This window comes from Antennarius striatus, chromosome 9, assembly GCF_040054535.1.
Source record: "Antennarius striatus isolate MH-2024 chromosome 9, ASM4005453v1, whole genome shotgun sequence".
Classification (NCBI taxonomy): domain Eukaryota; kingdom Metazoa; phylum Chordata; class Actinopteri; order Lophiiformes; family Antennariidae; genus Antennarius; species Antennarius striatus.
The window spans coordinates 4,145,679-4,171,336 of NC_090784.1; the positions used below are offsets into that span (position 1 = coordinate 4,145,679).

Consider the following 25,658-nt stretch of genomic DNA (forward strand, 5'->3'; position numbering starts at 1 on the left):
AGGAATGGCCTCTTATCTCTGCTGACAGTTTTGTGGAAAAATGTAATTATATTTTAACAGTTGAGTCTGACAATTGCACTGAGTGACAGTAGCAGAGTATATTTTTAGTCTGGTGTCCACACTCTGTCTTCAACACTCCCACAGATATGCTATATTCACATCAGGCACTGTGCCACCACGTCAGTCTTTTCCATGTTCTGTTGTTTCAGGTGAATGGAGACATCCCACCCAGGCTAAAGAAAAGCGCTCATGAGGTTATCCTGGAGTTCATCAGGTCCAGACCGCCTCTCAATCCCGTGAGTACTTAAATATCAGCCACCCTCCTGCAGCACTTGCAACAGCCAGGTGAGCTTTCTTAGAACAAGGCTATCAATAAGCATCTGGCTGGAATGAATCTAAAACACACTCCTTGTTCTGTCTAAGTACCAATGTTCTTCATATATTCATATAACAGCCACATATGTAGTTCCTTAAATCACCAATATCAAGTCCAAAAATGTTCTACAGTCTTCTGCAAATGAATAATCCAGCTACAAATTATGTTTGTAAAGCAACAACTAAGAAATTAAGTGCAAATAGTAAATTGATAAGCCAAACAATTGACTCTTTGAAGCTGGATGTTAAAAGGTCCTATATAACATTTCACATCCCGACCAATAAATAAATTAAGCTAAATAATAAAAAAAAGCTGTACATATCTAGTGTGCCTAACTGAAGCACCTGCAGCACCTTCTCAGTCCACCAGGGGGAGGCAGCACACACTTTGGGAATCCACATCAAACAATTAAAAAGCATTAAGGAAAAGAATGAACTGAGATGTTTTGGAGTTTAAAAAGTTATATGCATTTGGAAATGAGAGGGAGGTAAAGACTGACCTCTTGTCTGTAGGCATCTCTGTTGCATCTGTCTACTTTACTGTGCTGGATAAATATTCATTCACTAAAATGCAGCATTCCTCAGTTCTCTATCAATAACAATCTCACTGTAGAGCCAGCAGAAGCTGTGTCAGCTGTCCTCTCAGCAAATAAAAGACCCTACTGACTGTTGGCACCAGTCATTGTACTTCACTCTGTAATTGTCAAATCTTACGCATCATCAACCTGCCCTAGGTGTCAGCTCGTAAGCTGAAGCCACAGACTCAGCCTCCTCCAACGCTGCATGAGCGGATTCTGGAGGAAATCAAAGCAGAGAGGAAGCTTCGACCGGTTTCCCCCGGTGAGGTTCGTCGGGGAAGGCTGGGTAAGGACCCACACCACTGCATGTTGCACACACACGAACATATCATGTGCACATAAAAACATACTTCAGTCTGAAATGTGTGTTTTAAGCTGAAGTATGGAGCTGATGCTTATACCTGATAGGCATCATCACTAAATTCCTTGAAGAAACATTCACTAGCTTCCTTATTTCATAGTTTATTGCTCTATTATTTGTCCCTCTGCTTTTTTGTTGTAGTTAATGCTGCCTTATGTTTTATAGATGCTCTGCACCTCATGTATATTATTGTTTTGTTGTATAACACTGCAGTATGGTAATAACAGAACACAAAAAAGTGTGATTTCATTAACACTAACAAAGTTGAACAACCACTGTTTCTTAATGTCTAATCTTCCACCACTGGCTGTGGATTATTTGAATCCTATTAAAAAAGTGGTCATACCTCATTGGCCTGTAAATGCACAGTATGCATGTTGTAGCCCTGCATTTCTAAAAAATGTAAGTAGATTTAATGTATAGCAGTAGGTCTTGTCTTAATTTGCCTCCTCTTCTCAAGCAATAACCATCCGATGCCATGACTGTTTCTTGTTGCAGTAATTCGTCCACTTAGCATGTCTTTCAGTTTTGATGCGTCAGGTAAAGTCTACCTCGCTGCTTACCTGGCCATTTAAAAAATACCATTTTCTCTTTCCCAACTTGTTGTGGCATCTCATCTACTCTCACACACTGTACAGACTGGATGTACATCTAACATAGTGTATCAGCACACAGTCTATATATTCCATGTCATGCTACAGTGGTTGGTGATGGTTGGCTGCAGAGGTGAAAACATGGTGTGAGACACTTGTGAGTAGGAGGACACTGATGAGAGCACAGTGTTGAAACACCCTGAAGCACAAACATAGATGGTGACTCAATTGGAGTACAGGATGTTCAAACAAAGAATAAGGATTAAAAACTCTGAAGAAAGACTTACAGGACTCAATTTATGGGTGATGTACATTAGTGATTCTGGGTCGGTGGAGTGGTGCTCAAGTATTGAGCACCTTTCCAGTCCAGGGTCTTTACAGAACAGCCAGCATTCAGTGATCCACACACTGGTGATGAAAGCCATACAAGGTGCCAAACAGCTCTGCAGGAGAATCCCAACTCACAAATAGAAAATGCACTGATATTTATTTGAATTCCAGGATCTGAGTTTTTAAGGTTACATGTTTGTTTGAAGTAACTTCCACAAACAACCTGTATTTTTTTAGTTGTGCTTTCAAAACAGCATCTTCATCTCATGACAGTATTTAATGCATTATGAGAATAGAATAGAGTGGGTTTTTTTATTCTACAAAACAACAGAAATCAAACACATGGATTAATTTACAGTGATCAGGTAACTTGGGTTCAGTACTGCACTTAGTTGATCACTGTAGGATTCTATTAGCATGTTGATGTCTTAAAGGCAGGAGGGAACAGATGAACAGCGGTGTGTGTGTGTGTGTGTGTGTGTGTGTGTGTGTGTGTGTGTGTGTGTGTGTGTGTGTGTGTGTGTGTGTGTGTGTGTGTGTGTGTGTGTGTGTGTGTGTGTGTGTGTGTGTGTGTGTGTGTGTGTGTGTGTGTGTGTGGCCAGCTGTCTTATTGGGGAGTGGAATAGAACAGCTGAGCGTTTTTTCCCCGTCACGAATTATCAGGGCCATTTAAACTGTTTCATTTATCCTGCTGACTTTGCATAATTGAATCAGTGTGCAGACAAATCAGTATGTAACTTCATGCACTGCCCAACATCAGACAGATTTATGTTCTTTCAGCAAGTGGTGATGTTTGTTTGGTTGCAAATGTTTTTGACCGTCCTGATAAGAGTATTGATTTTTGATTATTAATAAATACTGCTGAGGCAGGCGAATCAGTATAATGCTGTGCTCTGTCTTCCTCCTACTGAAACAAGTGTCTCTCATCACATCACGAGTGTTATCATGTCACGCTCACTCTCATTCATGCACTCCATAATTCGTATGCTAAAGAAACAATCTTTTCCTATGTTATGATATGTTATCATTCTGAGTGAACACTTTTATTCTAACTTGACTTACTCTGTACTTTAACACATGAACTCACACTTTAATAATTCTGAGTGTTTTAATCAGTAAAAATACAATCAATAAAAAATCCACTTTACAAGATTTAAACACCATTTAAAAAGCACAACTCTTGGGGACATCATGCAGCCCAAGTTGATTTGATTGTCTTGTACATTGAAGAAAAGAAACTTGTTTGTCATTTTAACTGGTAAAATGAAAAAAATTAAGTGGTAAGCTCTCTCAACTTGTTTCTCCTCTTAACAGAGTGATGTGAGTTAATTAAAAGCAGAGCTGATAATGCAGCACAGGACACAGGTTCCTTTCTTTAAGTAGAAAATGGTCTTCTCATCTAATTTTCTGCAGGAACTCTAATCTAACCCCAACTTTTCCCTAATCCAGCCAAAACATGACTGCTAAGTGTTTTTTGAAGGATGTGCAGTTGAAAAATAAACTAAAAATGTGTGCATATGCTCATGAATCCACTCATGACTACAGATTTTACTCTAATGTCATTTAAAAAGCACCATCAGAAATGTGGAAGGTTTCCCCTTAACACTGAATGAGCCACATTGCAATGCCTGGATTAGTCCTGAGATGTTACTGCGATCTACCCACTCACAGACCAGACTGTGGAATTCTCCTGTAGCTATCCTAATGAAGGAGGTGTCCCCTTTCAGGTTTTGGCAAAACTCGAAGTATGCCTCAGGAATTGTTCCGTGTTGGACTGGGTAAAGTATGAGCTACGGCTTGAAGATTCTGTAACCTACTGGGTCTGTGTGACTGTCTCCCTGGCTGTGAACTAACATCTCTATTTGAATCCGGCTGACTCTCAGGAAGGGTCTTCAGTTATAGCTCGAGATGCTTCCTTGTAAAAGGACAGTTTTCAAGTGGGAGCAGAAATGAAGAACTCATATGCAGTAGATAATTTCCCACAAGAAAAAAAGAATAAAAGTAGGAAAAAGAAAAATTGCAAGGCTTCCATCGATCCTATAAGCTGTGTCTGTCTTTCGTAGGATTTTTCGGTCTCTTCTTCTTCTACTCCCATACTCCCGCCCTCTTTTCAACTTCTCTGCATCCCAGAGTCAGACAGCTTGGTGTTTTTTGTGTGAGGGTTGTTATCTATCCTTGAACATAACTCCTATATCATTGTGTTGTTCTTAGCATATTTCAAAGAATCAGCTGCCCAAACACTACAGATAGAATGTTGCTGTGGGAGTTCAGACACTAGAGATTTGAGTAAAATGTGCATCCATGCTTTGTGTGTGACACCACCCTGCTCCTCTGCCTCTCCTGACCAACTAAGCTCACCCTTCCCAATCCTCTTCACCTTGAGATGGATCTCAAACCTCAGCCCTCTATAGATTCACTGCAGCCTATCATCTTATTTCCCATAAAAACACATTGATTTTAAAACAGTCCCCTCAAACGTTTTTGTACAGAACCAAACAGGATTAAAAATGGATAAAAAGAATAAGACAGGATGCAGTGGATTATTTGAGAATACATTTTGGGATTCATCTTAAATGCTCGTCCTCCCGTTGTCATAATTGCTGTTTGTTTGTGTGGCTGTGTGCAGATGAGTTTAGCCCATACATGGGCAGGAGAACGTCCAGCTCTCTGTCTCTGACCAATGGATCGGCTTCGCCCCAGAGAGAACCCTCTGGCTCTCAGTCTGCACCTCAGAGGAAGAAGCTCCTGAAAGCTCCCAGCCTGGCCGAGCTTAACAGCTCCGACTCCGACGTCAGTATGAGTGTGTGTACTGTATGTGTGTGTGAGCATTCAGTCTGTAGGTGGTCACATACTGACTGCTTTGTGTTCCTGTCGTTTAGGATGACATTTTTGGACACATATCGGCCAGCAGCTCCAGTGTGGGTACATCGTTGATGGATGATACTTCTCCAGAGTCTGCCCTCGGAAAGAAAAGTCAGTCACAAATAAATCCTAGATTGTTGCTTTAGTTGTAAACCATAGAGGGAAAACTATGCTTTCCATAGAGTTCACTGGTTTGTTTTTTTGTTTTTTGCTGCTGATTAATAAAAGATTTTGAGCCCTGCTTTAAATGTTTGCTGGAATGTTTACATTTCAGAAGGTTAATTTTCTGTCTTTTGCTGCTACTTCCTCTTCAAACACCAGCTCCTCCGATGTTCCTGCCCATTTCCTCTACACCACAGCCAGAGAGGCGTAAGACCCCCCAGAGAAGACACTCTATTGAGAAGGAAACCCCAACCAATGTCCGACAGTTTCAGCCACCTTCTAAACAGAGCTCCAAGTCTCTGGTAAATCAGACATTTTTTCAGATTCTGTTCTTCCTCCTAGATGCACCAAGTAAAATACTCCTGCCACAAAAACAAGCCAGTTCATTTGGTTCTCACTACTTTCAAGGACAAATTTTGTTTTGTAGCAGATTAAAAGGTAAGACAGGGATGTTATGAGGTTAAGAAGCAGGATCTTTATTAACAAGAAAAGAAGAAGGGATAAAAACCTAAAGCTTATGTTTTAGGTTTCTTTCTTCTGCTTACTGTATAAGTACAGTAATTCCACATCCTATGCTCAGATTCCAGTAGAGTCATTTTTATGTAAGCAAAATCTTACAGCCTCAACGACTCTAAGACCATAAACCCTAGATTGGAGGAAGGACAAACACCTCCCAAATAACCTTTTTCCAGGAAGAAGTGAACAAAAATTCAGGCCACAGAGCAAGGATGTGTTTGTGATGGTGAAAGAGATATGCACTAGATGTCGTTTGTGAATAATAGACCATCAGAATCGATTAAGATTAAATGCACCTACGCTATTTACGACTTTATTAAGTGTCGGGATTACATTATTGTTTTAGCAGACTGACATTATCAACAGGTTTAATACTAAAAGCAAAAGGGCCTTTTGTTTGGGTTCACTGATGTTTTCTATCACAGTATTTATAAACACATTGTAGTAATACTAATACTAGTAATAATAATAATAATCCATCCATCCATCCATCCATCCATCCATCATCAACCGCTTATCCGGGGCCGGGTCGCGGAGGCAACAGTCTCAGCAGGGATGTCCATACTTTCCTCTCCCCAGACACCTCCTCCAGCTCCTCCGGGTGGAGCCCGAGGCGTTCCCAGGCCAGCCGAGAGACATAGTCCCTCCAGCGTATCCTAGGTCTTCCTCGAGGTCTCTTCCCGGTAGGACCTGCCTGGAACACCTCCCCAGGGAGGCGTCCAGGAGGCATCCGGAATAGATGCCCGAGCCACCTCATCTGTCTCGGCTCGAGGCGGAGGAGCAGTGGCTCTACTCCGAGCTCCTCCCTGGTGACTGAGATCCTCACCCTATCTTTAAGGGTGCGCCCAGCCACTCTACGGAGGAAACTCATTTCAGCCGCTTGTATCCGGGATCTTGTCCTTTCGGTCATGACCCAAAGTTCATGACCATAGGTGAGAGTAGGAACGTAGATTGACCGGTAAACCGAGAGCTTTGTCTTATGACTCAGCTCCTTCTTCACCACAACGGACCTATACAGTGACTGCATCACTGCGGAAGCTGCACCAATCAGTCTGTCAATCTCACGCTCCATCCTTCCCTCACTCGTGAACAAGACCCCAAGATACTTAAACTCCTCCACTCCACTCCTACTCCTCCACTTGGGGCAAAGAGTCTCCACCGACCTGAAGAGGGCACACCACCCTTTTCCGGTCGAGAACCATGGCCTCGGATTTAGAGGTGCTGTCCTCATCCCACTCGCATCCCACTCGCCTGCAAACCGTCCCAGTGCACGCTGAAGGTCCAGGTTTGATGAGGCCAACAGGACAACATCATCTGCAAAAAGCAGAGATGAAATCCTTTGGTCCCCACACTGGACTCCCTCCGGACCATGGCTGCGCCTAGAAATTCTGTCCATAAAGATTATGAACAGAACCAGTGATAGAGGGCAGCCCTGCCGGAGTCCAACATGCACCTGGAACAGGTCTGACCTACTGCTGGCAAGGCGAACCAAGCTCTGGCTTCGTTCATACGGGGACCGGACAGCCCTCAGCAAAGGGCCCCGGACCCCATACTCCCGAAGCACTCCCCACAAGATACCACGAGGGACACGATCGAATGCCTTCTCCAGGTCCACAAAACACATGTGGACTGGTTGGGCAAACTCCCATGAACCCTCAAGCACTCGATGGAGAGTGTAGAGCTGTTCCAGTGTTCCACGACCAGGACGAAAACCACATTGTTCCTCTTAAATCTGCGGTTCGACTATCGGTCTAATCCTCCTCTCCATTACCCTGGAATAGACTTTCCCCGGGAGGCTGAGGAGTGTAATCCCCCTATAGTTGGAACACACCCTCCGGTCCCCCTTTTTGAAAAGAGGGACCACCGCCCCGGTCTGCCAATCTGGAGGTACTGTCCCTGACTGCCATGCAATGTTACAGAGACGTGTCAACCATGACAGTCCCTGCACATCCAGAGACTTGAGGTACTCAGGGTGAATCTCATCCACCCCCGGTGCTTTGTTACAAGGATTTTGGCAACCACCTCGGTGACTTCAGCTTGGGTGATGGACGACTCCACCTCTGAGACCTCAGCCTCTGCTTCCTCTGTGTAAGACATGGCAGCGGGATTGAGGAGATCCTCAAAGTATTCTTTCCACCGCCCGACAATATCCTCAGTCGAGGTCAGCAGCTCTCCGCCTCTACTGTAAACATTGTTGGCTATGCACCGCTTTCCCCTCCTGAGGCGCCCAATGGTTTGCCAGAATTTCTTTGAGGCTGACCAATAGTCTTCCTCCATGGCGTCTCCGAACTCCTCCCAGACCCGAGTTTTTGCCACTGCGACTACTCGAGTCGCAGTACGTCTGGCCTGCCTGTACCTGTCAGCTGCCTCCGTAGTCCCACAATTCAACAAGACTTGATAGGACTCCTTCTTCAGCCTGATGGCATCCCTTACTTCCGGTGTCCACCACCGGGTTCGGTGGTGACCGCCGCGACAGGCACCAGAGACCTTGGTGCCTGCCTGTATAATAATAATAATAACAATAATAACAATAACAATAACAACAACAACAACAATAATAATAATAATAATAATAATAATAATAATAATAATAATAATAATAATAATTATTATTATTATTATTATTATTATTATTATTATTATTATGGTTATTTGTACAAAGTCTATAACGTGCGCCCTCATTACTCACAGTTAATGTGTTCCAGGAACCACACGTTAATACCGAATTCCGCGATATAGCGATGAACTATTTATCTCATTATTTACGGTAATTTAAATGTTTATGAACCCTCCCCATAGTGATATTAAACCACCTTCTATCTTTATTACCTTTTCCCACACTCTCATCGACTGTTTAAAGTACTTTTGTGTCTCATGGAAGTGTGTTGCATTCCGAGACTCACGGAACGTAGCGCACTTTAGGATGCTGTCAGCGAATAGAATATACGTATGGTATCATGTGATCAAAAATCCATGATGAGGTGAAGTGTTGATGATCGAATGCGCGAGGGCGCACTGTATACCTACACAAAGTGTATCCCGGGCTAAACATCAGCTTGAAAAAACTTTGTCCCAGTCTGTGAGGAACTCATTCATTGCTGCTGGATTCTTGTTGTTGCCCATGTCAGCTGTCTTTAATGTGTCATTTTCTCCCCTGAACAGTAACAATATTTTATCATTCTGTAATGTCTGAACACCAGCTGTATGTGTTTGTTGCAGGAGGAGTTCTGTTTCCCTGTGGAGTGTCTGTCTTTGACCGTGGAGGAGGTGATGCACATCAGACAGGTGCTGGTGAAGGCAGAGCTGGAGAAGTTCCAGCAGTACAAAGACATCTACACCGCCATGAAGAAGGGAAAGGTAGTGTTCTTGGTGTTAAACTAAGCTGTAGCAGTTTCTATGAATGCATACACCTGCATTGGTCTTATCTTCATCATGAGTAAATGCAAATTAAAATTTGCGCCTATAATTTTCACATTTGCATTCATTTCTTTTTCTTGTAACAAACAGTTTCATGTCTTTTTCACAGCTCTGTTTCTGTTGTCGAACCAAAAGGTTTTCCTTTTTCACCTGGTCCTACATCTGCCAATTCTGCAAAAAGTAAAACATCTTGTGAAACTATATTTTACAATTTAAATGACAACATATCTCAAGGAAATGTTTCACTCTTTACGCTTCCTATTTCCCTCCCTTCCCTTCATACAGGCCTGTCTGTTCCCAGTGCTGCAAAAAGGTGAGTCAGTCACGCAAATGCTATAGCAAATCAGATGCACCACCGGTCTACACCTCATTCTGAGCAGCACACTGCTTCTCATGGGTGTCATATTTGAATATTTGTGGAAAAAGTTTTGTGTAAAAAATACGGAGACTTTAGGTCAGACATTTGAAACGACATGTTAGTGTGTTAGTAAAGACGTAGCTTGTGTGTTCTGACTTTTGCTTTTCTTTTCATACTTTATTATTGTTTACATAACTTATATATAATTAATTATACACAGGTAAAGTCTGCATGTCTATTGGCTGATAAAAATATGTTTTTTTTCATGATTTGGTTTGGGACTTTTCTTTAAAGCCCGAAACAGATTAAAGAGATTTTATTTATTTTAAATAGATAGATAGATAGATAGATAGATAGATAGATAGATAGATAGATAGATAGATAGATAGATAGATAGATAGATAGATAGATAGATAGATAGATAGATAGATAGATAGATAGATAGATAGATAGATAGATAGATACATACATACATACATACATACATACATACATACATACATACATACATACATACATACATACATACATACATACATACATACATCCCGAGCTCAGTCACAGAAGGGATTAAATTCATATCTCGAGGTACTAGTGTATTCGTTGTTTTGTTGTGTCTCATTAGCCAATGTACTAATTAACGATCATAACTTCCTGCAAACAGATGCGACTGCCATCCAAACCTTATTCCAGTTTACCCATCTACTCCATCGGCTCCACCAACACTCTACCCAAGGAAAGAGTGAGTGCTATGGCTGCTGTTGGACAAGCGCTATCTGTGGCTGGAGGACCAGGACTGTCAGCAGTAGGAGGGTCTGCTGCATCCCCCGATTTGAAAAGTGCAACAACAGGGGCATCGAAAGGAGCTGCAAAAGCCAGTGGAGTGGCTGCTCCTAAATCGGAGAAATCCTCCAGTAGCCCACAGCGTCATGGTATTCAGAAAACCATGTCCAGGTAAGAGGCAATCACCCCAAGTCAAGAGCATTTCATGTCCTGATGGAACACAGTTGTCCTGTGGCCGTTTAGTTGGTCGGTCAACTGACCCCGTGGACATGCTGCACGAGAATGGAAGCAGCACATAGAATAAAATATACACATTTTTTATTGTGTAAAATGAATCAAACACTGACACACACTTCAAATGCAAAAGTCCATCATCAACTCATTCATTCTATTGTAACTTTATTGACCTTTCAAAAACACATTCAGGTGGGTGACCAGCTAACGTCTGCAAAACCAAACATAATTGTCACCTTAAATAATTGTGTGCATTAATTCTATTGATGCAAACAGTCTTGCTGTTTCTCGTCCATGTAGGTTCTCAAAGCATGGCTCTTTGAAGTCACATGAGGAACTGGAGCTCCCACCGGAGCTGACGGAGGACTGGGCCACCATGGAGGTGTGTGTGGACTGCAAGAAGTTCATCACTGACATTATCGCCTCCAGCAAGCACAGCCTGTCACTGGCCACCAAGAGAGCTCGCCTAAAACGCAAAACCCAGTCCTTCTACATGTCCTCCCCTAAAGGAAGGGAGGAGTACCGACCATCTGAACGAACAATCAAGGAGATCTAAGCTTCTGTCTTTCTCTCTCTTGCTGCTTCCAGCTCAAATGGCACAATTATAGAGACTCAGCACTGGATATAATCGTACTGTACCTGTATTTTTCAGTGAATATCTGAGTGACTTGAATCCAAGTTGTAGACAGGTGGTTTGTGGCTGTGGCAGAAAACAGCGTACTGTGGCTCTGATTATATTAGTGTTATTTTATTTTCTTATCATATTGTACAATATCCTGCAATCACTCGACAGTCTTTGAGTGAAGAAACAACCGCTGTTGTCATGGCAAATGGAATGACTTTTTTCCTTTGTGGCGCCGAGGCAGCATGATCCAAATTGACTCATATTCAAATCAAAGCACAAGAAATAGACGTGTGTCTGGTCTCCCCAAACACTTACACTGCATAAGGCCACCAGTGCCATTATGTTGGGACTGACTCTCAATAATATGTGGAATATTAAATAAGATATTTTGTATTGTATTAATTGAGTTTTTTACAGACGTGTGTACAGTGAGTGATTGCTCAATGACCCTCAGTTTTTAATTTGCAGTCGTATGTTGATGATGTTCAATAATAGCGTCTCTCAATTTCGTCTTCATAAGAGCATAATTCTGTTTCTCTTGAAGGAACAGAACAAGAGACTTAATTTACCCTCATGTCTCTTTTTGTGTGTCATTTCACCTATTTTTATGCAGATTGTGTGCCAAATATTAAATTCATTTGAATTTGTATATCACTGAAAGGAAAATAATTTTCAAAATAATTAACAAAGTTATTTGACCCCTTATAATTAATCTGTTTTCAAATCTTAAACAAGCTTCATTTTTAAACACGAAACATTTCCTGCTGCTTCTGCTTCCTCCTTCATCTCCCATGATGCCCACTTCAAAAAGGTGAGGTGTTCATGTTGGATCCCATTACTTAAGGTGAAGAAAATTAAACAAATATTTTTTAGGGGCTTAAAGTGGATTTATTGGTTTATGTTCACACTATCACATTTGCAAGTATTTTTGATTTAAATGACTGTGCGTAAAGAAACAGAAACATTTGAAAGATAAGGGTATTTTTCAACTTTTCTCAATATACAGGAAGTATCTTCATTTTTTTCTTTCCACAAAATATAATAAATGCATTGTTAAATATATAGAAATATTTAACTCACTCTGTATTTCAATTTTCTGACATATACTTAAAGTTTGTGAAAACGAGCTACAACAGCCTTTGCTTTACAGATGCAACACAACCATGCTTGTTCAAACACAGACCCTTGGTCTTCATAATCTCCCTTCCTCATCCAGAGTCTCGGATGATGCTGTGGATGTCTAGTTGTTTCTTCATCATGTTCCTGTCTTCCTCCTTAAGATGTTTTTGCCTTAAGAAATACTGTTTATGATCAAAGATGTTGAACAGTCATGCTCTGTAGCTGTTCATGCGTTGTTTCCATTGGATTGCTTGTAGGTCAACTCTGGTTTGCCTCAGTGGTACCTGCTTTAGATCTGTGTCTCTGAGAGGAAAACTATCCCCGTGTGCTCAGTGGAGGAGTGGGAGCTCCACATGACAAGCTTGACAGTGTGATGACACCATGCATGTAGTACAGTGTAGCGTGTACTTCTGTCTGTATTACCTTCAAGCTGTAATTCCTTGCAGAAAGTACAACAAATGATGTCTCCAACAATTAAAATGTCATGCAATACCTTATCATAGTATTTGTTCCTTTGAGAATGGCTGCTTGTGAGCCTCCTGGGAGGTCAGGATGGGTTTTATTTTGTTTCATTGTATTTCATATACTGCATTGATTGCTGTAGGGAGCTTGTTTTTTTTTAAATTAAATTATCACGTGATGGTAGACGTCTGCAGTGATTTATGGGGGTCACACCCAAAGGAGACGCTCCATTGTGTCGGAAATTGAGGCCAATGTGTGTCAGTTTCAGCTGCTCTCCAAACAGTGTTCAAACTCTGGTAGTCAACTTTGTCCCAATCGAGACAATTGTGGGGGGGCTTTGTTTTCTCCAGTGGGAATTACATCACAAGAAGAAAATACTGGTACAAATGCTGACCTTCAGTATGTCCTGGAATAAAAAATGCTGTTGCCCTTGTCTTCTTGCATAATGAGTGAACGTTAACCTACAGGACATTAACTACAATTACGATCAAATATACAACGTCCCATATGGTCTAGCGGTTAGGATTCCTGGTTTTCACCCAGGCGGCCCGGGTTCGACTCCCGGTATGGGAACACCGGTTTTTAGCTCAGTCCACTAGGTCTCTTTGGAACCGGAACGTGGCTGGTTCAGGACCCATGTTGGGGGGAAAAATTCAGTGTGAACTAGCAGTGGAGAGCTGTCAGATCACCCCTTGAGCACTAGTGATGTGCCCCTGACCAGCACAAATCATTGGGCGCACCAAGAAGTGTGTGTTTCAAATTACTGTTATAGACCATGAGCGGCAAAACTAATTTCCCCTAGGGGATTATTACTGTACATTTCTTCTTCTACACAATAACTGTGTGACCTCCATGCATTGGTTTATTGGTGGAATTATAATTGTAAAAAAGTTTTTAAAAGTCAGACGTAACGTAAACGTAAAGTATTCCCCCGTGGACTCGGCACCACTGTTATTGCATCAAAGCAAGTGCCGGATTCCATCACCGGTATGTCCGACCTCCCCGGCGGTCCGTGAAGGCAGCACCGGAGCCTCAGCTCACCCCTCCTCCGAGCCGCTCGTCAGTGCAGCCATTTTGATCTGAGAGCACATCGTTTGGGATAGACTGATTGGAAAAGGTGAGCAGTGGTGCTGGTAGCATAACAATTGGTATGAGTTTTCATCAGCCTTATCGTTCGGGCTATATCATATCAGTCTCGGATATTTGTGGTCATGGAGTCAATAATGTTGTAGCGTTCATTTTTAGCTTAGCTGACGCTAGCTCTGAGCTAGCTTGGTGAGGTACTGGGGCTGACAAACGTATGAGCCGAAGCATCCCAGAAGGTTAATTTACACCAAACGGTGCGGTCTGTTGCGCTGTCATGCGTCAATACCACAATGGAATAATTATTGTAAAACGTTTACTTTCGCCGTTAACGTGAAAATGTCCTGGGTTGACCACAGGGGCTAACACAGCTAGCCGGTCAGCTCACGCTAGCGTCAGCGTTCGTTTCGGGGCTCTAGTTAGACGGGTCCGTTTCTAGACGTTACTCTAGTGAAATATTAACGCAAATAAGCGAATGTAGCTGCTGACACGGCGGCAAAGGAGACGTAGATCAAATCAAAGTCTGGCTTCCTGGTTTTTGCACAGGTGATTCCAGGCTAGAGCGATGTGGGACCAGGGAGGACAGCCCTGGCCACAGTGGCCTCTGAGCCAGCAGCAGTGGATGCAGTCTTTTCAGCACCAGCAAGATCCAGGTCAGTGACTGATGTACTATTTATGCATCCTGCCTGAATGAAATGTGCACCTGCAGGGCACCGATGCACTTTCTCACACTGCTTATTCTGTCTTGATAATTGTGCATGGGGGGGGTGTGTGTGATTTTTTTGTGAAGGCCAAGTGGATTGGGCCGCCCTGGCACAGGCATGGATTGCTCAGAAGGAGTCGACTGGAGCAGAGCAGCCGAATATTCAGCCCAATGGCCAGGACATCCCGGGCCTCGAACCTGTTGGACAGAGCAACCACAGCGCCTTCCAGGGTGACCCAGCATTTGGCAGAATGTGGCAGCCAGGTACAAATTTAACTCACCAAACAGTAGCGTGAAGGGTTGGATCAGAATTCACATTGTTTCTCCACTGAGCAGCTACAGAGGATGCTCTGTGACACTGGGAGGCAAAGGATGCAACTTTGACATTTACGGGTAGTTCTGAACATACTAGATAGATAGATAGATAGATAGATAGATAGATAGATAGATAGATAGATACTTTATTAATCCTGGAGGAAATTGCACAAATCCACTGCTCAGGCATACATAATGAATAAATACTGGATAAACACCAGGAGAAAAAGAAACACTGACATCACAGGACATACCACAAGACATACACTACATTAACAGACACATGCAGCACTAACTAGACATATACTAAACTAAAATATAAAACAGAATAAGAAGTGAAGGTGAAGATAGCAGGAGGCCCACATTGTGGGTAAGATACACCCGTCTTACATTGTAAGGCATTTCACTATCTAATGTCACAACATTACAACACCTTGGCCACTCTACACTGCAGCACAGGCTGACGTCCCATCTCCTTCCCTCCATTCAACCGCGTGCTAACCCCCCCCCCCCGCTACTTCTGAGAGAGTCATTGTACCCTCTGATGGCACGGGGCACAAAGGAGGACCTCAGCCTCTCTGTGGAGGTGCTGTGTGATAGCGGTCTGCTGCTGAAGGTGCTTCTCTGCTGAGAGAAGGTGGTGTGTAGGGGGTGGCTGGTGTTGTTCATGATAACCCTGACTTTGGACATGGTCCTACTCTCCAGAAGCTTCTCCACTAACACGTACTAGCGTACTAACACAAGCGTACTAATAAGCGTACTAACGTACTTACACAATTTGCGTACACAATTTGGTCTGAGAGATTGTAACTGGAATGGTTCATAAGTCATTACTTATTAAATTTTAATCTATACTTGCCATTTGAGGTCATTTATCCCTTGGTAGCCCAAAAGTGACATTTTTGTTGCTTTTATGTGTTTCTCTCCCAATAAATCAGTCAGTTAAAAGGCTAAACAAATGAAATTTTGCCAGTAATTTTCTTTCATCTTTATTTTCTAAATTCTTTAATGCCTGTCATTGGAAGTGTATAGAATAGCAGATTTTCATTGTGTACACACAATACCTAAATTGGTCAAAAATGGTCCCATTGACTCCCATTATAACCACAAGATTTTCATATACTATAAGCATACATATATATATATAATTATTGTGACTATCAAAAACCAAATTTAGTCGCTCAGAGGAGAGAGAGCGGGGCTCTGTTTGACACACCGAGTCCAAGGAGAAAACACGAGGCACCATTGCAGTTGTGTACATTTAATTTGCATTTAGTGAAGAACAGGGAAATTGAAGATGACTGGACTAGATTTAGACAATAATTGTTTACTCTTTGCGGTCAACAGAAATATTGACACCGCACCTCACACTCTCCTGTACCAAGCAAACAGAATCACAGCCAAGCACAGGTGATATTCATCATGCAGTCAGTCTCTTGCATAAACACACCCACACAATACATGCCACACCCACTACCCCAAATGAAAACACAGGAAGTAAATCCTTGCCTCTACAATTATATTTATGTATTATATATGCATATAATACACGGTATATCACTTTATACAATAATGCTGACATGTTATAATGAAACATGATCTTCATTGTCTGCAGCAAGACACTGCCCCCACAATCACCCCACAATCACCCCACAATCCAGATACAGACCCACTGCCTGTGCTTACACACCTGCAAAAACACGTTTTTCCATTCATGTAGTAGTTGTAATACCTTTATCAGATGTATTTAACTGTGCACTAACTATGGAAAAATTCCATATTTGGTTTTTTTCCCATTGGAAGAAAAACAGGGTTTTAATGAAAAATTCCATATAAACGTATATAGTAATAAAAAATATAATAAACTATTGATAGGTCTGAAGTAATGGGAAAAATCTGATGCATTGAAAGAAGAAAACAATTCTGTATTATATATTTTTTTTTCCCACTTTTACAGGACAACCCTTTCGTGACCCGATTAGGTAATGTGTGTAGCTATTTTAAAAGGTCCCTCAGGGTTAAATGCCAATTCTACTCTAAATACTATTCCCTAAGACTTACAATAAACAATTACAGGACATATCAACAACACATAATAAAAGAAAATTCAGGTACAGGTCGATTTAAGTTAAATTGTTCTTGATTATATGTTGGTTTTCAGAAACATACACAAAAATATATTAAGTTTACGTCATTTCACTTGACTTAATTTCTGTTCGTCACAAATATTTGAATCGTAAAATTACTAGAAAAACTGTTAAAAGCACATTATATCATGTCACTGTACAATAAATAAGAATAAAATATATGTTAAAATACATACGTACAGTGCCAATATCTACTGTTAAGCCCGTGATCCACCCGATTGTTCACAGTTCATATTAGTTTATGCAAAGTAAACTTTTGTACTTTTTTAATTTAATTCTTGAGGAGGAGAACTAAAAAAACATTTTAAGGAACTCTTGACAAGTTTTTTTAAGTGCATCCAACAGCAACAGCTAGATTCCACAGTACGGTACTGTAGCATGTAGCTTTAGAGTGAAGGAAGAGGAGGTGTGGGGAATTATTGTATTGTATAGCCTTTGCTTTATCATGACAAACAGTAAAGTATCCAAGGTACGAAGCCTGACGCTCTGAGATGCTAACAGAGACAACAAACAACAAGAGGGAAGATGTGCTGAAGCTGCACGACTGCAGCGATGCTGCCCCCGCAGGGGTTGTGGCAGTAAGGGGAACTGCAGGACAGTGGTTTGATAAGGTGGCTTGTGTTTGTTCATATCTACAAATAAGCCGAATGTTTGTATGTTTAGGACTGCCTGTACATTTAATGTCCAAGCAATCTGCCCATACTTGATTTGCCTTCTTGCCATCCGCCTAGCAAGCAAATGGACTTGCGCCATGATGCTGTTATCCCACTGAGCAGTGGCACTCGCAGGCACTCGCTCCTTATTCATTTATTTTGATGACTGACTGGAAAATGATCAGATTTGAGAAAGAAACTCTTGAACTGAGTTGTTTTTCAACTGCATTCTGAAAGTAGGCCCAGTTCTTCATGAGGAGATGAGACGTATGAAGACTTGAAATTCCCTTTGCAATTACAAATAGATTTTTATGCTGATGTTGTTTGTTCATTATGTTGTCATTAACAGAATGGGGAATACATGGCCAGCCCCCTCCTCCTCCACCCCCTGAACAACCCTGGATCCCTCCGGGCTCTGGACCAATGGATGTTGTGAACCCCAGTGAGGACAGCAACAGCCAGGATAGCGCAGAGTTTAACTCTGACGCTCAACGTGGGGTTTTCCCCCAGAACAGCCATGGGTATGGGGCACAGCCCGACAGCTACGCCATGGCCCCAATGGCCATGAACCAGTTTGATTATCAGGTATGCAGATGCCACAGTTGAAACTGTTGAAGCGTTTGGGTTTTAGTGTGACAACCAAGTAACGCAAGAAGGAGCAATCCATATAAAGTGTGCCGGGTCCCAGCACCAAGCTGTATCGAGTATTGCTTTCTTGATGCGGTGGCTTGTTGATGATCCAGCATGGTTTGGCATCATTTTATTTCTAGTAGTAAACTGGCTCTCTAGCTCAGTCAAGATGTTTAGATGAGTATCCACCAACTTATACTGTGGAGAAAACAATAATGACAACCCCACACTCGGTGGGTAAACCTTGGTGGCAGTCAGGAGAGGACCTTCTGAACGTGGACTGCTGTTTTAATTTTCAGTTTGTGTGTTCTTTTTTTTCACAGCATGGTGCTGCATCATCCTTCACCCCGGCACCCACGGGTTTCCCCACACCGTACTGGCAGGGTCCTCCTCAGAACAGACGGGATACCAGACCACCAGGGTTCAGAGACCGGCCACGGTCCCCTATCCAGCTCCCTGTCAAGCAGGAGGCCCCGGCACCATTAGGTGAGGATAGTTTCACTCAACTTGCATGAATTATGAGATTGTTTTAGGAGCATGATAATACTGACTGTTTGTTAGCTGTCAGAGAAGATGGAGAGGCAATGTCCACATCCTCGACAATAACCTTTGAGTTAGTATATTGGTGACACATTTTATGGATAAGTAAAAGTATACGATTAATTGTAAAGGTTAGAATATTTATTATTCAATATGCATTCCCTTATTTTGTGAACATAGGTAGTATTACAGCATCCTCTTCATTTCTGGTACCACATCCAGGGTATTCATCAGGTCATTGAAACATTGAAGAGACCTCTGACTTTATAAGTCATAACGATTAAGATAATTCAACATCAGTAACTTAAAAGTTTATGTAAGCAAGAGAGTAAAGGCTTGAAGAATGTGGATGCTTTATTTTGAATTTCGACGTTACCTTCAGACGCAGTAAAAAGGCGTACACTACCTGCATGGATCCGAGAGGGCCTTGAAAAGATGGACAGAGAGAAGCAGAAGAAGATAGAGCGAGAGCGAATAGAGAAAGAACGTGCAAAAATAGCCAAAGATGGTGGCAAAGTGCACGAGGCAGACGAGGAAAGTGATGGGCCACGTGTTCCTCGCAAGAGTAAATTTGTAAGTAACTTATTTCTATCTTTGACAACAAAATTGATTATTCTTAGTAATGACAGGAAATATGAGGTCAAAGGTATAACATATGTCGGGACAGTGATTGTCTTTTTAAATGATGCCCACTTCTACTTGTTGTCTGAATGTTTCCCTTAATCCATCTGCTTCAGGACAGCGACGATGAGGCGAATGACGACACTGAAGAAAAGACGTCAGTGAAGAAAGAGTTTCCAGAAAGGAGTCCATCGCCTCCTGCCGAGGACAGCGAACCTGAAATGACTGAGGAGGAAAAGGAATTCCAGCTGGTCTGTTTGAACACTGATATTTTCGCTGTGTATGGATTATGTTTTAAAAGTGTACAATGAAAAATTGGAATCGCTTGCCCCCCTTCCCTTTCTAATTTTTTTTTTAATTTTAGATGATCATCACAAAAACGCTCCTAACGGAAATTCTTCTCGAGGTCACTAATGAAGAGATCCTGCATGTGGCCAAAGAGACTCACCGGAAAGCTACTCGAGGTTTGCTCTTGTCTTTTCCAGTTTATACTACATCAGTGCTTGTCAGCACGACTTTAAGAGTAAATCTAGAGAATGAATAAGATCTTCTCTTTAATGAAACTCAATTATACCCTGTAAAATCGGGTTATTGAGTGACAAACCTGGAGTAGTTGTGACAGATCTCTGCTAATCCATCTCAAAGACAGAGCAGAGCATGTTTTCCACACACATATTTAACATCTGGCCGTCGGCTACATGACGCTGAGGGTCCTGCTGAAAATCTGATGTGAGATTAGCCTCAGCCCTGACTGACCACTGTCCACCTGTACATCAGTGACATCTTCCATTGAAGTGACTGTGCAGTAGTACATATTGGTTCTGTCTATCCTGTCGGACTGTTTGACTTAATTTTGTGGCAGATTTTGTCTGTTAACCCTCTCTTTTTTTTCTCCATTTGTTTTTATTTTTGTTGTTTTCTCTCCTGTTACCAACGGCAGCTCATTTGAATAGGGCATTATCTGTCATCCCGTTCTCTAGCGACTCTTGCCTTTGAGAAAATGGCTGTATGTGTTTTAACATGTTGTTCCTGTTGTTGATGTGAATCAAAGCTCCTGCAAAACAGCTGGCACAGTCAAGTGCACTGGCTTCTCTGACTGGTCTCAGTGAGTATCCCTTTTTCTGTCACTAAGGGGGAGGGGAGGAAAATATTTTTATTTATGGTGGGAGTTGGCACAAACATCTGATAGCAAAGGTAGAACTCCCAGAACTGGAATCGAAGTAACAGAGTTTGGTTTAGTTTTGTTCTTTGATGACAATCGCATGCTCTAGAATAGAAAATATGTGAGATATACGATTGTGTCCTTGTCTTAAGGGTTTAGTAACTTGAAACAAAATCGTACAGGTCAAAGTGCCTTTCACTGGAACCTTGGGTTGCGATTGAGAAATGTGATTGTGAGAAAGCATCGTTATCCTTTCCAATACTCAACAACCTGGGGGCTCTGTTGTGGCAGGTGGGCTTGGTGACTATGGTTCAGATGAGAGTGAGGATGAGGAAGGTCGCAGCGTGCGAGGGTCTGAATCATCTGACACGGACGAGGAGGAGTTGCGCCACCGCATCCGGGAGAAGCAAGACGCCTTCCGTCGCAAAGAGTGGGAGATGCTGCAGCTGCAAGAAAAACAAGCAGTAGAGGCTCTGCTTGCACGCGGTGAGAGTCGATGTCAGGTCTCTGCTCACTTAAGAGCCCCTGCATCGCTATGATACATGAACAAAAGCTTAGTAAGAGCTGTGCTTCAGGACACCACTGCTGATTGGCGGATGAATACAACATCAGCTGAGATCGCATCTCAAACTCATTGGAGTAGAGATGTAGCTCACGTGTTCTTGTGGCTTTTGCGATTCTTTTCATACTTTATCATTGCTTACATAACTTATACATATTAATTATACACAGGTAAGTCTGCATGTCTATTGGTTGATAAAATTTATTTAGTTATTTCATAATTTAGGGGGTTTGGGACACTTCTTACATAGCTGGAACAGATTAGTTTGAACACTAACTGTACATTCCCAAGTTTTTAGGACCTGATTTTGCTTGCTTATTTTAACCAATTTCTGTTTTGTATTTTTTCTGCAGAAGAGATGACAAAGGAACGACTGAGCAAAGAAAAGGTGGAATATGATGAGGGACAGGCAGAAAATTCACACAAACAAGAAGTGAAGGAGAAGGAGGCAGAGCCCTTGGTAGAGAGGCGTAGGTCCCGGCTTGAAAAGGAGGATAGTGAGAGCAAGAGCTCAGGCAGAGGGAAGGAGAGATCAGGGCGAAGTGGCAGCGATTCCCCAGCGAACGGCCACAGCAGTAGCTCCCGCTCGTCTTCGAGTCACAGTAGCCATCGTTCTTCCTCCTCCTCATCTTCTTCCTCCTCATCGTCCCGCAGTTCTTCTCGATCTTCCTCCCCACGACGGAAGAGGAGGCGTAGCCGCTCCTCCTCTTACAAGGCTCGCCGGCGCAGTCGCAGCCACAGCTCCCACAGGCATCGTGGTGAACGTAATGAGAAGGGCAGGGACAGGAGAAGGAGCAGCGCTGAGAGATCAGGCCGCCACAAGAAAGACCGCAGTGATTCCAGGGAGCGCAGGAGCCGCAGAAGTAGATCCCGGTCCAGAGAGAGAGATAGGACCAGGGCAAGGGCCAGGGAGAGCCACAGTCACAGCAGGGATAGGGAGAAAGAAAGGGATAAGGAGAGGAAAAGAAGCCGGGATGGGAGGGATGGCAGTCACAGTCGTAGCAGTAAACATAAACCAAAGGCATCCGGTAAAGACGGTGAGAGGAGGAGGGAGAGAAGTCACAGTCATGAGAAAGACAAGAAAAAGAAGGATAAGGAGAAAGAGTCTGATAGAAAGAGAGAAAAGCCAAAGGCTAAAGAAAGAGAGAAAGAAAAAGGAACATCTGTAGTTAGAGAAGAAAATGGTAAATCGAAGAAAAGGAAAGACAGTGACTCTTGGACGGACTCACAGAGTGACAAGCACTCCCGGCAGGATAGCAAGGCCAGCAAGAAGGGCTCTGCCAAGGCTAGCAAGAGACGCTCTGACTCTGACTCGAGCAGGTCCCCTTCCCCTGAAGTTAGCAAGGAAAAGAAATCTAAGAAATCCAAACGTAGTCGCTCAAGGTCGACGGAAAAATCTCACAAGTCTGGTAAGAAGGCAAGCCGCAAACACAAGTCTAAGTCACGATCAAGGTAGTATTCGTTTTATTCTCCTTTTTTCTTACTGTGTGTTTAATTGTGTACCTCATTGTGAATGCTCAGGAATCTTTATAATCAATATGTTTTACAATAACTGATGACTGAATTTTATTAATATGCACTGTTCAAGCAGTCAATTCAGATCAAATAAAAGAGTTTTATGGTTCATCTTTTTTTTTTATACTAGCTATTTCTGAATGCCTTGAGTGTCAAGTTGTCACACCCTCCACTGTTCATTCAGTGGAGTCTGAGCCTCTTTGTTAGAAGCAGAGCAGATTTATGTCTTTAGTTGCAGAACATTAACTTAATGTAGGCTAGTTATTTCTAGTTTGATGGATGAGGCTGTTGTTGCATGCTTGTGTTTATTTTGTAGACCTCGTGTGTGAGTGTGATTGGTGCAGCATTAACGTTCTGTCCACGCCTCTCTTACAGGTCAACATCCCCCTCCCGTCGTAGCAGACGCTGAGGAGCACAGCTAACTACCTGATCTGTGACCTTGACCATTTTAAATTCCATGAGTTGAGCAGACTTGTCTCATTATAGAGGCAGTTGTGTAGGTGAACCCCCCTCATACATTTCTTTCATCTTTGTAAATATGTTATTTTTAACGTGTGTTTGAAGAAGAGTTTTTTCGAATGGTCGGAGTTTTCACAAATCGTACAAAGCTTAAGATGATGTGGACACTAAAATATGAACTCATCATTTTAAACCGTAACAGGAATTAGTTTATCTTCCAAACATTGTAAGATGTCCAATAAAGCTGTTTGTTCATTGTCAGGCTTCAGTGTGACTTTTGTGCTCATTCTGCATTAAAATAGAAGTTCTTGTTGATTCACATTAACATGCCATCATGTGGACATGGACAGATTTGTTGACACCCCTTTTTTATTACAAGAAAAACCCACTGTGGTCTATGAAATAACTTGAAAGTGACAAAAGTAATACTAAAAATTGACTGCTTTGAATTGTGGTTCAACAGAATCAAATTAAAAACACATGAAACAGGCCTGGACAAAAAGATGGTAGCCGTCATATTTTGTTTCACAACCTTTTGAAGAAATCACTCCAATCAATCTGTAAATATTTGTAAATGTCAATGAGACGTCTTAACCTGCCATCAGGTACATTATTTTGGCCGTCTCTTCATGAGCAAACTGCTCCAGTTGTCTGGTTTGGAGGGTTCCGTCTCCAGGTGGGATTTTTTTCAACAATTTTTAATGCTTTTATCTGTGGTGTGGATCATTATCCTGTTCTCCAGAATGCCTTGACAATCTTGAGATTTCATTTTCCCCTGCAAAGACTCAAAACACCCCATTCCAGATGTTGCAAAAGCAATCCCAGAACATACACTCAAGCCCATAAATATTGGGACATCAACATAATCCTCATCTTTTTAGTTCTACTGTATACACCAACACAATGGTTTTGAAATGAAAAGAAAAAGGTGTGTTTTAACTTCGACTTTCACCTTTAGGTGGACGTCCGAAGTTAAAACTTGCTTTTTAATAGTGGGTGCTAACAGCCTGTAGTGTGGTACCTATAGAGGCCGCCAGATGATGGGCTCACTTTCTGGTGATGCTCTGCCAGGACTCTGTCTTTAAGTCCTTCTTGTCCTTGCGGAACATTCCCTTCAGTGAAATGCATGTTCAGTCAGTTTCAGGTCGGGTGACTGATTTAGCCATTGCATAACACTCCACTTATTTGCTTTGAGTAACTGGTTGGTTTTGCATTATGCTTCGGGTCATTGTCCATGTGCGCTGTGAAGCGCCATCCAGTGACATCATTAAATATAAGGGAACCAGGCCCAAGGTCAGCCATACAGGATCACACCATGACATGACCACCACTATGCTTCACTGATGAGGTGGTGTGTTTTGATTCATGACAAGTTCCATTCTTGCTTCATACTCTTCTCTTTTCCTCACTCTGGTACAAGTTGATCTTTGTCTCATCTTTCCATAGGATCATGCTCCAGAACTCCAAAGGTTTATTAGATATTGTTTGGTAAACTGTAATTTGGTCTTCCTGTTTTTGAGGCTCATCAGTGTTAACACCTCTGGCATCAACTCCAGACCTTTTAGCTGCTTAACAGATGTGATATAACAAGGGAAGAGCCCACACCTGTCTGTGAAATAGGTTCTGAGCTGATTGTCCCATGACTTTTGGTTCCTTAAAAAGTGAAACTTTTGGGATTCCAACACCGTTCACCAAATTTGGACGTAAAGTCCCTCACGTTAAAGGTGAAAGTCAAAACACATTTTGTTGGCTTCATTTCAAGTTTTAAATGGTGGTGTACAGAGCCAAAAGTTGAGATTTCTATTGATAACCCAACACGGAGGAGACTGTAAAATCTCCTCCGTGTTTCACAATAGGGGCAGTGTTCTTTCCTTGGGATGCTCTATTTTTGCATCTGAACATCACAGTGATGTGTCCTTCCAAAAGCTCCAGATTTGTTTCATCCATCCAAACGACATTCTCCAGAAGCTTTGTGGCTTGACAATATGTATTGTGTCCCACTGAGATTATAAATCTCTTTTACAAGAGAGACCTCCCAAGGTAGCAGTTCTCCAAAGTCAAAAAAAGAGATATAAAACAGGTACAGAACATGATACATAAACTAAATTAAAACAGTAAAAACATTAAAACAAAGTGACAGCTATTAACGGACAGTGGCCTCTCAAGAAAAACGGTGGCCCTCCTCTTTCACTGCGTTGTCACAGATTTATGATTTGCAACAAGTTTTATTTTATCTTATTTTTTGTGTACAAATCAAATATACAAATATATGATGATAAATGATGCTTCGTGCAGGGGGATTTGGCTTTAACTTATATGAAACGTTTATTCAATTGAATCATTGATGTCAATAGGAGGAAGGTGTGCTCATTTCTGCATAACACCCCCACATTGGTCACCCCCAAACCTAGCAACCACATGACATAATATTCTAGGCGAGAACCAGATGGGGCCACACATCTTTATTTTATTTTTGTTTCGCTGAGAGTTCAA

General features: G+C 42.1%; 2 protein-coding genes and 1 non-coding gene across 4 annotated transcripts in view; all 3 read left to right on the forward strand.

The window, feature by feature from the left end:
* The window catches only part of spire1b (spire-type actin nucleation factor 1b), a 32,525-nt gene extending 19,633 nt beyond the window's left edge, over positions 1-12,892 (forward strand). Inside the window, exons 7-17 of one of the 2 annotated variants that reach the window (XM_068323707.1) lie at positions 210-296; positions 1,110-1,239; positions 3,965-4,015; positions 4,864-5,027; positions 5,117-5,210; positions 5,421-5,563; positions 8,997-9,134; positions 9,304-9,374; positions 9,480-9,507; positions 10,217-10,506; positions 10,870-12,892. In XM_068323707.1, coding sequence (XP_068179808.1) covers positions 210-296; positions 1,110-1,239; positions 3,965-4,015; positions 4,864-5,027; positions 5,117-5,210; positions 5,421-5,563; positions 8,997-9,134; positions 9,304-9,374; positions 9,480-9,507; positions 10,217-10,506; positions 10,870-11,125 — 1,452 coding nt within the window. In that variant the 3' untranslated portion in view covers positions 11,126-12,892. The remainder of the gene's footprint in view (positions 1-209; positions 297-1,109; positions 1,240-3,964; positions 4,016-4,863; positions 5,028-5,116; positions 5,211-5,420; positions 5,564-8,996; positions 9,135-9,303; positions 9,375-9,479; positions 9,508-10,216; positions 10,507-10,869) is intronic. The other variant, XM_068323708.1, reaches the window with a different exon arrangement.
* A 384-nt stretch (positions 12,893-13,276) lies between these two features.
* On the forward strand, positions 13,277-13,348 carry trnae-uuc (transfer RNA glutamic acid (anticodon UUC)). The gene has a single exon. It is a non-coding gene; the product is annotated as a tRNA-Glu (tRNA).
* A 456-nt stretch (positions 13,349-13,804) lies between these two features.
* Positions 13,805-23,423, forward strand: pnisr (PNN-interacting serine/arginine-rich protein). Its single transcript, XM_068323958.1, has 12 exons — positions 13,805-13,892; positions 14,405-14,511; positions 14,649-14,825; positions 18,026-18,261; positions 18,630-18,792; positions 19,229-19,419; positions 19,584-19,718; positions 19,832-19,931; positions 20,519-20,572; positions 20,921-21,115; positions 21,545-22,643; positions 23,082-23,423. The coding sequence occupies exons 2-12, from the start codon at positions 14,424-14,426 to the stop codon at positions 23,113-23,115; spliced, it is 2,472 nt and encodes an 823-aa protein (XP_068180059.1). The 5' UTR covers positions 13,805-13,892; positions 14,405-14,423; the 3' UTR covers positions 23,116-23,423.
* The last annotated feature ends 2,235 nt before the right edge of the window (positions 23,424-25,658 follow it).

Bases quoted from the DNA above. Each gene is read 5' to 3' on its own strand.
- pnisr (XM_068323958.1), top strand. From the start codon at position 14,424: ATGTGGGACCAGGGAGGACAGCCCTGGCCACAGTGGCCTCTGAGCCAG. The intron at 19,719-19,831 runs GTCTGTTTGAAC...TTTTAATTTTAG, and splicing joins AGGAAAAGGAATTCCAGCTG to ATGATCATCACAAAAACGCT. The intron at 21,116-21,544 runs GTGAGAGTCGAT...TTTTTTCTGCAG, and splicing joins AGAGGCTCTGCTTGCACGCG to AAGAGATGACAAAGGAACGA.